This window comes from Falco peregrinus, chromosome 9 (assembly GCF_023634155.1).
Source record: "Falco peregrinus isolate bFalPer1 chromosome 9, bFalPer1.pri, whole genome shotgun sequence".
NCBI lineage: Eukaryota > Metazoa > Chordata > Aves > Falconiformes > Falconidae > Falco > Falco peregrinus.
The window spans coordinates 3,131,061-3,146,849 of record NC_073729.1 but is presented as its reverse complement, the minus strand read 5'-3'; the positions used below and the strand labels follow the sequence as shown (position 1 = coordinate 3,146,849).

The 15,789-nt window shown below is 46.3% G+C and overlaps 1 protein-coding gene across 15 annotated transcripts in view; it reads left to right on the top strand.

Annotated features, from left to right (window-relative positions):
- Positions 1-15,789, top strand: part of BRSK2 (BR serine/threonine kinase 2) — a 315,350-nt gene that overhangs the window by 291,672 nt on the left and 7,889 nt on the right. For 10 of the 15 annotated variants that reach the window (XM_055814154.1, XM_005236315.4, XM_027785014.2 and 7 more), the window contains 2 exons: positions 116-205; positions 8,700-8,747. In XM_055814154.1, the coding sequence (XP_055670129.1) occupies positions 116-205; positions 8,700-8,747 (138 nt within the window). The remainder of the gene's footprint in view (positions 1-115; positions 206-8,699; positions 8,748-15,789) is intronic. The other 5 variants (XM_005236313.4, XM_027785015.2, XM_027785006.2 and 2 more) reach the window with 1 other exon arrangement.

Genomic DNA, 15,789 nt, shown 5'->3' with positions numbered 1-15,789 from the left:
TGGGGACAAGGCTGAAGGGCAGACGCTTGTGATCCTTCCCCTCCAGCCCCTGGGTTGTGTGAGGATTTGGCTCCTGCTCCTCTCACGGCCGTTTGTGCCTCTTCTCTCCTTGCAGGTCCGAGCCGTCGTTTTAAGAGGGTAGTAGAAACCATTCAGGCACAGTTGTTAAGCACACATGACCAGCCTTCAGTGCAGCAGTTATCAGGTAAGTAGTTTCTACTGTTGAGCACCTCGCTTCAGCAGGGACAGGAAGGTCAAGTGCCTCTCAGTACCAGGAGGCGGAGGGAGGCCATCCCTCTGATTACAGCAAGCGACGAGCTCCGTTCAGACAGAGCAGTAACTCCCCACACCCACCCTGCTCCTCCCTCTCTCATTCCCACGCCAGTACTCCCAGTGCATTCCCCAGCTGAACAGCTTCTGCCCTCCTCCCACCCAAAGAGCCATTTGCCCACTCCTCCATCCAAAGCTGCATCATCAATAGATCTTCCAGATTTTCTCCAGCTCCAAAATCTCCCAGAACAGGGACATGCTCTAGAAGACACCCAATTTTCAAACCCTTCACACACACTTTAGAAACCTCCAACTTCAGAGGGTCCCAGAACAAAGTTGAGAGCTACTTTTTAACTTAGCCATTAACAGCAGCATTTTGAGGTGGTCAAAAGGTGGCTAATAGTTTCCAGCAGCGTGATCAAATTCTTGGCCTGATACTGTGGTAGCACAAATTATATACTAAGGTTCTGCAGAAGCTATATTTTACCTGTTTTTAAAGTAAATTTCAATTCCTCATGGTGGTCCAGAAAGTCTTACGTGTGTGACCCTGTGCAATGGCATCAATGTGAATCTGCAGGCAAGCCTGAACTGATAATTCAGAAACTGGCCTTATCCCTCCATTATGTAGCACTGTGAACACGAGCGGTGACACACACACACACATGAAAAATTATCAGTGTTAACTCTTCTTTAAAAGGACAGGACAAAGAAGAAGGTGAAAATTGAAAAAGTAAGGAAGCTCAGCTATTGGGAGTTCTTCAGGGAGGGTAAAATGGAGAGAAGCAGAAAGACTGTAACAGGGGGAGAAGTAGGGGCAAGGTAGAGAACAGAGGCTGCAGGAAGAAGACAGAGGCAGGAGGAGTGGGAAGAGTTTTCCCATTGTATGATGATGAAAAGGTAGTAACAATATTATGTGTGAGAGCCAAATTCCACGCTTGACCTTTGTGTGAACAAACCAAGACAAAAGTGGGGGAATGAAGTAGGCATTGCATCCTGCAGTTAAATCCCAGGTGTCCTTGGCTCATTGCACATATGGGTTACATCCTTCTGGTCTAGCAGTAGGGCTTTAACAGCTGAAGATAAAAAACTCCATCTAGAAGAGTGTATGCTTACTCCATGACAGAGAAGTACGCTCAGTTCAGGAAATACTGTTTTCCACTTTGCTTTTGCCCTGCAGCACTGCCTGACCTTCTGCACGCTGGATTGCAAGGGTGCCCAGCACATGGGTTATTCTGTTAGGAAACGGGAAAGGTGAGGATACGAGAACTATGGTTGATTCAGGTTTTTGCTGTCTGGACTTCTGAAATTAAATCAAACTCAAGGAAGCAACCAGAGTTTTCTGCCAGCCAGCCCTCGCTCTTGGGGAGGGCTGGGGCCAAGTGGGAGTGAGGGAAATTAGACAGAAAAGCATCCTTTAAATCTAGTTCATACTACCCCTGCTGCATCAACGATGTTCAGGCATTCCTTGTTTCATAGGGAAGGAAGTGTACCCTTGCTTTCCAGTGAGGAAAAAACTTAAGTAAATAGACGGTGATCTCTCTTAACTTCTTCACCCTAGTATGTGCTAGGTACTGAGGCTCTCTAGAAAGACTTGGACCTTGTTGCACACTTGCACGTGAAGCAAGGCATCTCCCTAAGACAGTCGTATTATAGCAGGAATAAAACCCATTTGTCTGACTAAGGGAGAAGTTTAGGGCAAACTGTGCTGTGACAAATGTATCTGACTTAGTTTTGTTCTGGTTCTAGAATGGAGAAATCATATTATTTTCACTGAATCTCTTTCTATTGCCTAAAGCTACATGAGAGCATGTAATTCTAGCAAGGGAGGTCCAGCCTGATCTTTAACACCAGAGGAACAGACAACTCCACATGCAGCAAAACCAAAGTGGTCTCTTGAAACTTAAAAATGAGAATTCCCTCAGCTAGGGAGTTATCCAGGCAGGATACTCGGGAGAGACAGGATGCCGGACTATCCTGTATCGTATCACCTGACCTGATCAGGAATATTGAAGCAAGTCTCTTGAAAGAGAGAGAAGTAATTCAACCTGAAAATAGGTTGGAGCACGTAGTACAACGAGAAGAGAAAAGGGGGAAAAGGATTGTTACGAAGAACATACACCTGTGTATCAAAGTAGGGAGACCCCGTGGTTCACATTCCCAGCCAGTCAGAGAGTGATGGGAAACAAAGGGATGAAGGGACAGCAAGAGTTTGCATTCAGCACCTTGCTTAGCTGTGGCTGGGAAGATGTGTGCAGGAGCTTCCTAGAAATTGCCATGGAATTATGCAGCATTTCTCACTAGAAACAAGGCAGAGTCTTCTCTGTTTCTCTTCTTCTCCCATATCCCCAGCCCTGAACACCTCACAGAATTGTGGTGGTTGGACTCCTATTCAGGTGCCTGGTTTGAGGACGCTGTAGGCAGTCCGCTGCTGCAACGGGAGGAGCTCGCAGCTCACCTTGCCTCTCCTCCTCTATCTCTGAGGGTACTGCTGGCTCTGGCCAGCAGTACTGGCCCATCATGGGAGATGTTCTTAGGTCATCATGCACAGGTGTATCCTCCGCGCAGTTGTCTCCCCGGCCTTCTAGTTCCAATGGTGTTACAGGCGGGGTGATGAAAACCACCTGTGAAAGGTGCATGCATGTAAAGGAAGGCCTGCAGAAGGGGAAGATTCAATGAACACAGTATAAAGCCTGTAAAGCAAGGCCTGATAAGCACATGGCACTGATAGTCATTCTCTCTCCTGCCCCTCTTTGATCTGTTAAGCAGCATGCCAGCCCACTACGCCGGCTTGCCTGGGTTTCAGAACACACTTTCCTCTTTCTCATTTCCTCCAGCTCACAACAGTGTCTGTAGATGTCGTGTTGCCCATGCATCTGTGTGTGTGTATGTGAGCCTGGTATCTACCTGATTTAGGCAGGTGTGTTTCTGTGTCACACTTGAGCACCTTACAATCTCCCTTCCCCCTGGGTATCCCTCCATCCACTTCCATTTTTCCTTCCTAAGACTGGCTGTGCTTATTTCTTCTGGCATACTCTGAAGCAGGAAAATAGCTTCCCTCCCTTACCTGAATAAGTGTAAATAAATGAAATTATCCCAAAAGCTAATGTAATACTTCTAAAATCCACTGTCCAGTTGGCCACGTTTAGTGCAACATATCAGCCTTTGACCTTAACGTTTCAGGACGTTAAATCCGCTGTGGTGTAACTGCTGCGACAATACTGGGTCTCGTGACTGGCATGGAACAAGTAGATAGGGATTGGTTGTTCATTTTTTCTTCCTAATGAAAGAGCTAGAGGCCATCATATGAAAGTAGTGGGATCCTTGTACCAAAAAATTACTGGGAGGCATGTCTTCATGGAGGGTAAGACCTGTGGAACTCCTCGCTGCAGCAGGTTCCGAATGCGAGGAGCTTGCCAGAAGCTCATCTTCCCCTGAGTACTTCTTACTCACAGGAAGGCTGGACAACTCCCTGGATGAGAGATCTTCATGAGGATTGCTAAAGAGAGAAGCCGCAGCAGGCTCGGGAGGTCTCTGACCTGAAAGTGGTGAGGGTGAGGCAGTGCCAGGAGGAAGCGCTCCTGTGCTTCACCTGCCCTTACACTCCTGCACGTCTGTGTAGCTGCTGGTGGAGACAGAGCACTAGACACTTTTGGTCTTTGATCTGAACTGGAATAGCTGTCCGTGTGTTCTTGTTACTGGTATGGCAAAAGCCATAAGCCCAGGGAGGCCGTGAAAGGATGGTCCTTTCTGCATCAAGAGCGAGGATTGCTGTCCATGAGAGCAGCTGGGCTTGTCTTGTCCGTGCACAGCTCCGTCCCGGAGCCTTGTACTCTCTACCGAAGTGATCCCTGGGCAGGTCTGCCCTTTAGTGAGATAGAAGGATCTCTCTCCATGGAGGAAAACATCTCAGATTTGTGCCTGTTTCAGCCCAATGCTCTTTCCATTAAATCATAATCTGTTTTCCTCCAATGCCTTTGCACAAAAGAGTAATAGAAACAGCTGGTGAATAGGGACATGCAAAAGCCATCTGTGATCATTCACAGGGTATCAATTTTTATTTCCCTAATATTTTCTTGCCTCTTTGGGCTTTGGTTTTAAGTGTGGGGTGCTGCATATTCTTATTTTTCCCTATTTTCTCATGTTCTGGGCAATCAGCAATACTGAAATAGCTTTTATAACTTCCTCATAATAGGTTTTCTGTTTCTTTATTATATTTAGTAGCTTCTTTTCAGACTTTAGCCATTAGCGTCTCAAAGTTCAGAGCATCTCAGTGTTACTGCTGGAAATGCCTTTCCTCAGCAGAAACAAGTGTTCAGAGACCATATCCAGCTTCAAAATAGGGCAGCGCAAATTCTTGCTCATTGTGTGTCTCCTGTGTACGCACCCACGCTCCCTCACTGTGCTGGTGTACATCTCAGAAAGCAAAACACATTCACACGACTCCAACGACTTTGCTAGGGTATTGGTCTGTGGATTCTGGGTGTTCATCTTCACGGCTCACAAGGGGTCTAGGCTGGCCAATTTGCTACAAAAAATGTGTAAGAAACATACGGTTTCTAAATGTGTGATGGGTTTTATCGTCAAGACAGAAAAGGGAGTGAGGAGCAAATGAAGTGCTTTGCAAGGTGAACCTCCAGCTGCCGACTCAAAACAGACCTATGCAAATGCCAGCTTGGAATTGGAACACGTCAGTTTTATCCGGTGCTCATCCAGGTCCCAGGTTTATAATTTCCTGCATTCTTGTGCGATCCTTCACATCTTGCCACTCTTGTAGCGTCTGGGGCAATCACTTCATCTTGCTCTCGTGGTTCCCACCTACAAAAGGTGCCGTGTAATGCCTGGTTGGATTGGCAGAGCACTGTTTGTTTGGTAAAGAGCTTTAGTACTGATACTGAACAGCCTTCATTAAAATTAACTGAATAGTCCTGAAATGAAGCATGTGGAAAAAAGTCCAAGCTCTCCAGAGTTTTGATAGGAGAGCAGTGCATTTCAAATAGGCACCCAAACACCGGGGAATTCCAACTAAATGATAACTGCCTTGGACCAGAGGAGCTGGTGGCTCCCTTGACATCGTCTCCCTTAATGGAAATGTTTACTGGGGACTATGAGCATCTGGCAGGAGATGCTCAGTGCTTTCTGGGACCTAGCCCAGTGTTTGGAGATCTCAGGGGAGCAGCTGTTTGGGTGAGATTTTCTGGGCTGGGACAAGTCTCAGTCTCACAGATATCAGAAGCATCACAAACTAGGCAGCTTGATTGTGAAATTTATGTAAGACAGAAACACAGAAATTAAAAGAAAATTGGGAAAGAAAGCTCAGCAGAACACTAGCACTTTTTAATGGATTCAGAGCTTGTTTAGCCTTTTGAAGGAAGGTCTTGCTTTAACTAAAGCGTTTTCCATCTGTTAATGAACTGTACTGGGTGTCATTTGTGAGGGTGCTTGGTCAAATCCAAAGCATGAGTGACTGCCAGCAATCTCTGTGAAATAAGGAATTGCCTTGTCATCAGAAGGATTGAGATCTGACACTGACACTATGCTTTAATTAAAAAATGAAACAGCACACATTAAAAATGCAGTTAGATGACCCATCAACACTTCTCAGACAGCTAAAAGCCTTTGGGCCTTGGCTTTATTCATCCCGCCGAACACCTGGATCCCGCAGTCACTGGGTGATGGATTATTATCCATGAGCAGAAGCTGACAGCCAAGAGTCTAAGTCTTTCTAATTAGAATGAAAATTCTACTTTAAAATGATGAAATATTTTATCATATAGAAGAGTATTTACTAAAGCAGATGTTACAATATGATGGAAATTAAAGAAGTATTAAAGTAATTATAACAGAGAAGCTGAAGGCATATTAACTCCGTTATTCTTTCAGGCAATGTGGCATGAGCTGCTGTGTCTGGTGCGCTCATGTTTGCTGTGCCTTAGGAATGGGGGGAAAACCACCTGCTCATGGGTTGGAAAGACATTAAAAATAAATAAATTCCCTCGCAGTTTCTGGGACTGGCCATGGCAATGTAGAGAATGCAAATTATAGTTGTGTCTAGAAGTTTTAAGAAAGACAAATAAGAGGTTTTATTAGCATTACTTTGATATTTTTCCATGGTCTTTTATTTCAAGAAAGGGTTTGTGTTTTTCCCTCTCCATCAAAACCAATTCTATAACCTGCAAACCTAGTTTTTAGGAACAAAATGAAGTACAGAGCCCAAGATGTTATGCAGTCAAAAAGTCAACGTTACAATCCTTTTTTTCCTGGTGTAGATCTGTCAGTTTGCATTCTGATCACACAATTAATGTATGTAGACCTGTTACACAGTTAGCTTTAGATGAAGTACTAAAAAGAGCTATACTGATTGCGAGTGACTTGGAAAAAAAACGGTATTCTGAAGTATTAAGGAGACACGATGATTTTTAATTTGCTAAAATGAACAAGAAAACAGAAATACCCATTTCAGGAGAATCTTAGTAAACCAGTCACAATGTTTACATGCTCTGACATGATCCAAATACTGCCTTTGTTGTTTCCAGACTGCTAGTTAGCTGTGTGGCCAGTCAGTCTGGACAGGCTTGAGGGGGAAATTCCAGGTGTTGGAGTCAGAAGCAATCTTGTGGTCATATTTGAGGCTTTCCTTGCTCTTGGGTGTTTTTTCAAAGCGTAGGTTCTGCTAATGATTGGGTGAATGCCCTGAGCTCTACCACTATGGACGTGTGTTGCACTGCGGTATGGCAAAGTGTAGGTGACTCAGAGGGAGCTGGACAGGAACCACTAAAAGGCATGAGGCCACAAACTTCTCCAAGTTATTAAAGGAAAAAAAAAACCAATACAAACTCCTAATCGCGACTTCTGATCATTGGCTTAGTCAGCAGCTGTGGGTACTTCTTAAACTTGTTTGGCATCTTCAGGGAGAGATGTAATTTGGGGGCTTAATCTGCCCAGATTCAGTCAGAGCAGCCAAAGAATTTCTGAGGCAGGGAAGCACCTGGCTCTGACACCTCGGATGCCTCGTCCCAGTTCTTGAAGCCTCCCTTCTCCTTCACCTCCTTCGTTTCCCCCCTTTCTCTTTTTCTCAGTCTTGTGCCTTTCTGAGAGACCTTCTGTGGGTATGATCTCCCACCGACCAGCCTGCCTCTGACCCTGGGGACGGCGAGCGTGTCGTTGCTGCTCAGGTGCCTGGAGCAGCATCACCAGCCTGAGCACCTGCCCGCTGCGCTCCACGTTCCCCCAGCTGGTCTGTGGGGCTCGGGTCTGGCTGCAGCAGCAAACACACGCATCCACACGCTTCTAGCACGGGTTCAGCTTACCGGGGCGCATCGAGCAGCCCTTCCCCCTTCTCGGTATTGCTTTCCTCGGTTTTTAAGGGCAGGAATGCTGAGAGCGGATCCCTCCCTCTGTCCTGCAGACTTCTCAGCAAACAGGGAGTGTAGAGCTTCCCAGCAGTGGGGATTTTCAGCATATGTGTGCGTGTTTCCAAGAAGCCCAATTCTTGAATACCAAAGTGTTCATCGAGAGGCCAGGCCAGAGGCAACCTGAGACCGCACTGGGTGCTGTAACTGTTAGCCTTGCTCAGCGCCGAGTGCTCCCCTTCACCCAGCACTCGTGGACACAACAATTTACACCCCAAACGCGAGGGGATCCTGGCTGACAGCCGCAGATCTGGCTTGCCAGCAGGTTCCACATGGAAGTGTCCAGCAGGGCTGGTCCTTTCTGCTTCGAAGCTGACACGTAGAGCTCCTTCTGCTTATCGCACCTGAGTAAGTAGCGCTCAGAGGCTGTGGCAATGGGAGCTATACACAAAGTGGACAGTAACGTCTTAGGGCCAGATTCTGCCACCCTTTCCAGAAGTAATTCCATTGCCTGGGAAGAGCGGTGTTTAAAGCAAGAGGAGTAAGAGACTACACATGAATGAGAGAGGCAGAGTTTTGTTCATACTTGGACATTATCCTTTGGGGTCTAAAAGATGTTTTTGAGCTGCGTAAGTAGCCTTCTCTTTCCACGTCCAACAGCACAGTGCTGCATTTCCTCCTCCCTCCGGGTTTTTGGTGCATGTAGGTCAGCTGGCTGGGCATGTCCTGACTGTTGCAAGCTAACTTGCAAAGCTGGCCAGGTGAAAGAGTGTATTGGAGGCTTTTAGTTTGCTAATGTAGCGGCAGAGTATTTCCCATGTCTCATCGATACCTATAGCTCCGATAAAGAGGTGAGTGGAAGCAGCGGGGCTGGGGCAGCATCCCCTCAGCCACAGGGCCAGGTTTGCACTGGCACACAGTGGGTGGCAGAATTTGGCCTGGGTTGTGTAAAGACAGAGATGTGTACATGTTTCCTGCTTCAGGTAATAATGTGCTAAGTTACTACTTTATGCACAGAGGTGTGGAAACCTTTTTTTATGTTTTTCCCTCCCTCCCTCCTCTTTCCGTTCTGTGATCCAGACACCACTAACTGTATGGAGTTGATGACTGGCAGACTTTCCAAATGTGGTAAGAACTTCCTTCCCTTCTGCCTTTTCTCCTTCCCCAGCCCCTGCTGAGCAACATAATAATGCGCCGTCCTCTCCCTTCCACCTGTTCCCCTTCCCTACCCCTGCTCCCCACGCTCTTTCAAGACTGCCCACCCCCTAACAGCCCGCTGTGTCTTTCACTTACCTGGTGGACACGAGCCTGTACCCCTTCTTCTGCTCCTCCCCATCCATGCACAGATGCACAGGCTCCGCCACAGCTTTCCCCTTCATAGCACAAGTGTGTGGTGTTGCACTGGAGATTCCCTCCCTCACTGTAACCCAGGCCAGTGATTTTCTTTTTCTTTCCTGTTTTTTTTTACCTCTTTGTTTACTTGCTGCCGTTGATACATGATTCTTCGGTGCCTTTTCTACAGTGAAGGTGAATGCTGCCCTGCTAGCTACTGTGTCCCTTGGTTTCCTGCTATTTATTGAGACCGGATTGCTATGTTATTTAGTTCCATTTTGCATCCACTCCCTTCTTCCCCAGATATCCTTGGGGTAAGACCCTTTTAAATCTTCTGTAGGGCCCATTGCATATTATCTGTCAGACACTTAGCTAGTGTAAATTGTTATAGTTCCAGTCTGGGCTTGGGGAAGGATGTTGTGTCTCTAGCTGGAGGAGTAGCAAACCTACTGGAGATTCAGAATTTTGCTAGGAATGAGGAAAAAAAGAGTTTCTTCCAAAACTTGCAGCTCAACTTGCTTGGACTTCCGTGAATTTTGGTTAACTTGTCCCTTGCCTTCCCTCCCCTCTATCCACACGTGGAGCGTATTCTTTCTTTCATTACCTGTGCCCCTCCTGACACCTCCAAATACAATACCCAAATACTGTAAGAGAGGTTTTTGTCTCATTTCTTGTACGGAAAGGTTCTGTACAAGAGAACCCTGTTCTCTGTAGGTTTCCCGTCTGGTGCCTAGGTAGAGTTCAGATATCTGTGGGAAAGGGAGCACAAGCTGTTGAGAAGTCATCACTGAGCTAGTACCACTCTCCAGCTGGACCTGCAGCTCCTGTGTCATCTCTTTGTAAACTTCTGGAGTTGTTGTGGAGTCTGTAACAACAAAGGAAGGTTGGCGCGGTGGAGATAGTATTAGGTTTATGCATGTGTGACTGAGGCAGGATTTGGCCCGTTTCTTGTGTTTCAGGTGATCTCTTTCCCTTAAGTTGCAGCTTTGCTGGCGGGAGTCTTTTCTTTGCTCTGAGAGGAGCTTGTTTACTTTCTGATTTGAGTTTTCTGGCTTATACTATTTCGGATCTCCTCGTGAAAACTCATTTAAGTTGTAGGCAGACCTCCCAGCTTCTTCTTGAAGTCTTCAGACAGCAAATCCCTCTTCTCCCTCAAGTCTTTGTTTCTTGCCTGGATCAGGCATTCACATCATATGGAAATACTGAAACGCTGATTCTGCTGATTGCTTGCAAGTTATTTGAGCTGTACAGATAAGCAGCCAATGCTCTGCGTTCTCTAAATAGAGAGCATTACTGCCCACTCCCATTTCAGGCAAACCCTCCAGCTGTCACAGTGTCAGCATCAATCCAACAAGTGACAAAAGAGGACAAGGTGAAGGCCAGCAGGGACACTATTCAGTGGCAGCTACAGCACAGACAGAACACATACATCCATCCAGAAAGAGAAAGGATGGGCTATAGGGCTTTAATGGAGCTGCTTGCTTTAAATCATATTCCTGTTGGTGTGCTCACACGCGACATAAGCAGTGGTGAGGGCACCGTGCTGAATTCCACCCTCCCGTACGAATGAAGAGCTATTTTGTGTGCAGGAGAGCTCACCCGCAAGGTGGACAGGGGAGGGAAAGGGAATGACACCAGCAATTAGCCTGTTGTTGGTGAACTGTCCTCTATGGCTTTGAGGACAGGGAGCCCCCCGTGAAGTTGACGCAGTGTTCAGCTAGTAACAACAAATAGTGTAAGAAAAACTATACCGTGTGGGGCTTTTGACCTCATCATTGTTCTGTATTCTGAGAGTGAGCACAGGGGGTCATTCCTGCAGAAGAGTTAACACTGGAGCAGGAAGAGCTGCCCAGATGCTTGATGCCTGGCTCAGCCATGGGAAAGCTCTGGTGGGAATACGGAATGTCTTTTCACCCGCTATAAACCCTTGAATGTTGTAATTAACAGCAAAGCAAATTTATTTAGTCCTTTAAACGTTATCTCATCTGCTAGCAGCGCTCATCAATCTGAGAAGTGACTTTGCATATAGCCATTGGCACTGAAAAACAAGTTAATGTTGAGCAGCAGAGGTATGTCATAGGAGCTGCCAATATCCGAATGATGTAATAGCTGCTGTATCAAACCTTACCTGTGCACACTAGAAAGCTGCTGCCAATTCTTAGTATTTCACAACAGTAGAAAATAATTTGGCTCGTTATAAAGTTGAAATGCACATTGGGGTGGAATATTTTAGTCTACGTTTCCACCCATTTAAGCAGGGGAATGGGCATTTCTGTTGTCAGAAAGACTCAACTGGTTTCCCTGAAGTCTTTCATATCTGTTTGTAAGATTAAATTTACCTTTTAAAAATTAAAACCTTTACCTTTAAAATGCAGCTGTAACCTGAAAACCGCCTCTAGGAGTGATGCCTTCCGACTTTGCTGATCTATTCCTTGTGTGTATTCAGAGCCAAATCAGTTTAGTGACAAATGAGCTTTACCACCTTATGTGCTGCAGTTAAGCCTTAGAAAGTCAACACAGCTGTAAAAGAACATGCTGGATTCTGTTTCTTTCGAGGCAGGATTGAGATGTTTACTACCATCTAATCTGGTATTTATGTCTGTCTCACTGCAGAGTACATTATATAATTGACAATGAGGTTCTAATAGGTTCCGCAGAGCCTTTACATTAAAAAAAAAAAAAAATCAAGATAATACACAAACTGGAAAACCCTCCAGCTTCAGCCACGAAGCGGGGAATTAGAAAGCATCATTGTAGATTGGGCACATGGGACCTGGAGCCATTGATGCACCACACAGAAGCCCACCGTGCCATTTCAGTAGTCCTTGTTCAGAAAAACATCTGTCTGTACAGACCTTAACGGCTTTAAGTCCTTTAGGTAGTGAGCTGAGAATTTCTTGGAGTGGTTGACTCTAGTAGTAAAGCTGGTGTCTGGCCTTTGATAGCTCCCCTTCCCAGCCATCCCCTCTTTTTGGGGGTCCTTAGGCAGTATTTTTTGCCAAGGGGCTGGCTGCTGGCAGGAGGCTCGGCAAAGCCTTCCTCGTTCTTGACCTTCACCTTCCGAGAAGCACCAGGGAGCCTGTAAACTTTCCAGTCTCCACGCTGTAGCTGTCTGGGGCTAATTTTACTTCCAAGTGAAGCAATCTTGGCTTGTTGGTTTCCATCCCTCATGACTCTCAGGGGAGTCTTCGCTTGCATCAGCGGCACTTCCATGGAACTGGATGATGGTAAGAGGAGGAAAAGGTCAGTACATCTGACTAGTACAGCTCCAGTCACATCACGCTATCATGTTAGGCACTGCACAAATGTAGGTTCCTGCAAAGTCTTAGACCATAACCCTGGGACAACAAATGTTTATTTGTAAATATCCTGTGTTGCTGCTTACAATTCAAAACCTTGATTCCTTGCACCAGAGTTAAACAAAAAGCTTTACAGATCCTTGTGTGTACCAGCAGCCATCACCAAAATGATCTGATCGAAGCAGAAACTACTCCACTTGCCTTTCAGATCTTTCATATTATAACAGAAAAAGGAAGTTTACAGAATGTGGGAAGGGAGCAGGCCACTTGGGAGGAATATAGGGATGTTGTCAGAGTATGTAGGGCTGCGACAAAGAAAGCTAAGGTCCATTTGGAATTAAATCTGGCGGGGGATGTCGAGGTCAACAAGAAGGGCTTCTTCAAGTAGGACAATGTCAAGAGGTCCCTTCCAACCCCAGCCATTCTGTGATTCTCTGATCTTCCCAATGCATCCCACTCACATCTCTTGCTTCCAGTGTTTAGGACTTGACGTAGGTTCCTGTTCAGAGCCATCTGACCTTGTCCCCTATGGCCAGTCATCCTCTGTGCACAGAGCAATTGCACTGCAGTCAAGGCTTCTCTTCGTAGCTCCTCGCAGTCACAGTTTGATTCATACAGACACAAGCCTATCCCAAGCTACTGAAGAAATGAGGATACATTTTGTAGTTTAAAACTGGTTACATCACACCTGAGTTGCGGTTGCAGCATGTAGCTCTGTGAGCACTGTTGCACTGTGAAGTGGTCAGAACAGGGGGTTTTTATTAGCATTTCTGAAAAATGTGCTGGCTGCTTGTCTTTCTGAGCATGGCTGATTCTTCTGTCTAAATTATGACCCAAATGAGAGATTAAAGAAAGAAGACCCACCTGAAAGGTCACGTATTCATTCATAACGGGTAGATCATGGTAAGTAAGAGAAGTCAGATTTTCCTGAGCTCAAGCCAGGTTTCCCAGTTATCCTTGCCCATTCCACTAGTATCCTGGGTGGTCCAAATGGATGGATGGCTCCCCCCACGCTGTCATCATGCGTCTTCATTCTAGTGTTATGTTGGGGAGACATTTCTTTTCCGGTTCATGACTGAAGTTCTTGCACTGTAGAAGAAGGTAGCAACAAAAATGGCAACTTGGCACTGAAGATGAATCCAGATGTACTGAGCTATTTGGTACATGTCAGAGCCTGTTTGGGCAGCTATGGCTAGATTTGTGCTGCCCAATACAAGATCTTTCCCTCTTTCTCTGTGATAATATTTAATACAGAAAACACAGATATCTTTTTTAATTAGGATCACAGTACTTTATTTATAGCAGGCAGTGCTTCAGGATACTGTATGTGAATATTTGCTTGCTGTGCTAAGCTAAATTTGAGATGACCTCCCTGGAAGATTGAGTCAGAGTTTGAAGGGATTGATTCAGAGGAAATGAGGAGGCAACATTTCACCAGCAGACACAGGTCATTTCTCTCCTTTGGAACAGGTCAGAGAACTTAAAACCCGTAAGATAATACTTGAACATCCATCTGGCAGGAAAGGAAAAAATCATACTACGAAGTGCCAATAGATTTCTGACATTTTTAAAGACAAAAAATCGGAATGAAGCAAGCAGTAGCCTCTGAGAGAATGGGTAGCAGAATACTGTCATCTGCTGTGGCTTTACGAGTGTAGGTCGCCAGCTTCCCCTCTCAGCACACACTTGTGCAGGCAGATCTTTGTCAAAGGACAGGGAGATACAAAGAATTCTTGGGCCGAGTCCTTGACCAGCCAATTTGCCAGAACAGTGTGATTCCAACGGAATCTGGCATCTCTTCATCCCACCGCAGTCCTTGCCTGCTCCTTCAGTGCCACCAGCTGTCCGAACTATGTATGATTCCCTGCTCCCGTCGCCAAGTCTCCTTCGCTGAACTTTATGTGGTGGTGCTGGATCGGGCAGAGCTTTCGCCAGCGAGGGACACGTTTCTTTCCCGATTCATCGCTCATGCCTTAGCTCTGAGAAGGCAGCAGCAAGGAAATAATGCCTCGGCTGTCTGCGTCTTTGCTGCCTGTGTGCACCGTTCCCTGAGTCATTACCCGAGAGCTCCCTGTCTCAGTTACGCTGGCTATGACAGGAGAGGCTGAACTGACCTCAGCTTCTCTGTGCTGGTACGAGAGAGAGAAAAAGTACAAGGTGGAGGCAGGATGGCCTTCTGGATGCATCTGGCTAGCCGTGAATATTGGGCCACCCTCCTGCAAAGGAGGTGGGGTGTTTTAGGGGAGTAAGAACAAGGATGGGTCATGGTGCATTCGGATGTCGGGTTGGTTCAGATCTGCCCGGGTATGTAGTGATTGAAAGTTCCCACCTTCTGCCGGTAGCACAGACACCTGTGCTGACAGTGTGTGATAATCTGAGTAGTTCCTACCAGCAGTCTGTGCCTGCAAACACTGGTCCCAGTTGGCACTTTCACTGGCAGAGTCCAAGGACTCTGGAACATAAGCTCCTCCGGTGTTACCTTTGGACGTCACCTTTCCCAGGTGCAGCTCAGGTGTCCTGCTAAAACTGGAGTTGTTCTGGGGACTGGCCGTCTCCATTTTCTAGTCCTGAACTGAAATCAAATCAGAACAACTGTCCCATTAGGTTACTAACGGGGGCGGGGGGGAAACATAAATGGGAAAACTTGTTCCGGTCAGTCTGTTGTGACAGTTTATGTTTCTGGTAAAAACCACATCTGTGTGTCTTGAAACACTTTGTGACTTCCTATATTTTTAGACAAGTACCCATCCTGGCATTTCTGCAGTTTGTTCAGCTCACTTCAGGTGGCCTAGGATGGGTTCACAGACCAGGAGGAGGTTCTGTGTGGTGGCCTCCAGCAAGGCATTGCAATGGCCTTTCTGTCACCCTTCTGCAGTCTTCTGCAGGGGTCTTCCTCCAGCGTTAGAAACAAAAAAATATTTCTGTAGCCTTCTTCAGCAGTCGGTGAGCTTGTTGAGGCACCTCTCTGATCTGTATTTGTACAATGCCTAGGCTGGGGGCTCCATAGTCTAGAGGAAGACCCCTACGTGATATTACAACTAAACAAAGAGGAACGGGCCAATTTTTTCTGTCATGCCTTTCACAGCATATACTCTTGGAGTGCGTTGTGTATTTTAAGTGTTCTGTTTTCAAAGGTAGAAGGGACTCTGCCAACAGGAACCAAACAAACAGGCAAAAATTTCCTGGTCCTCACAGGGAGGGCTAGAACTCTGTCAAAGTAGTAAAAAGCGTGTGAAAGGGAATGGATGATCACCCGTCAAGAGAGTGTTTCCATGCTCCGTGTGAACAGAGTTGGATTTTTGTTACACGATTCACTGAAACCACAGCTACTATTGGAATACAGAGCAAGCTAGGGATGAAAAGGACGAGGGGTAAAGAGAAAGGAGTGAGTACAGGAGGAAAACCTCAGCAGCAGAGGCGGGCAGAAGACAGTCAGGAAGGATGTGAAAGCAACAAGGGAAGGCACAGGGGAAGTCAGGTTGACAAAGAGTGTCTGTTTCCAGTGGAGACCCATCTTTCCCCAGTCACTTTCTCCCAAA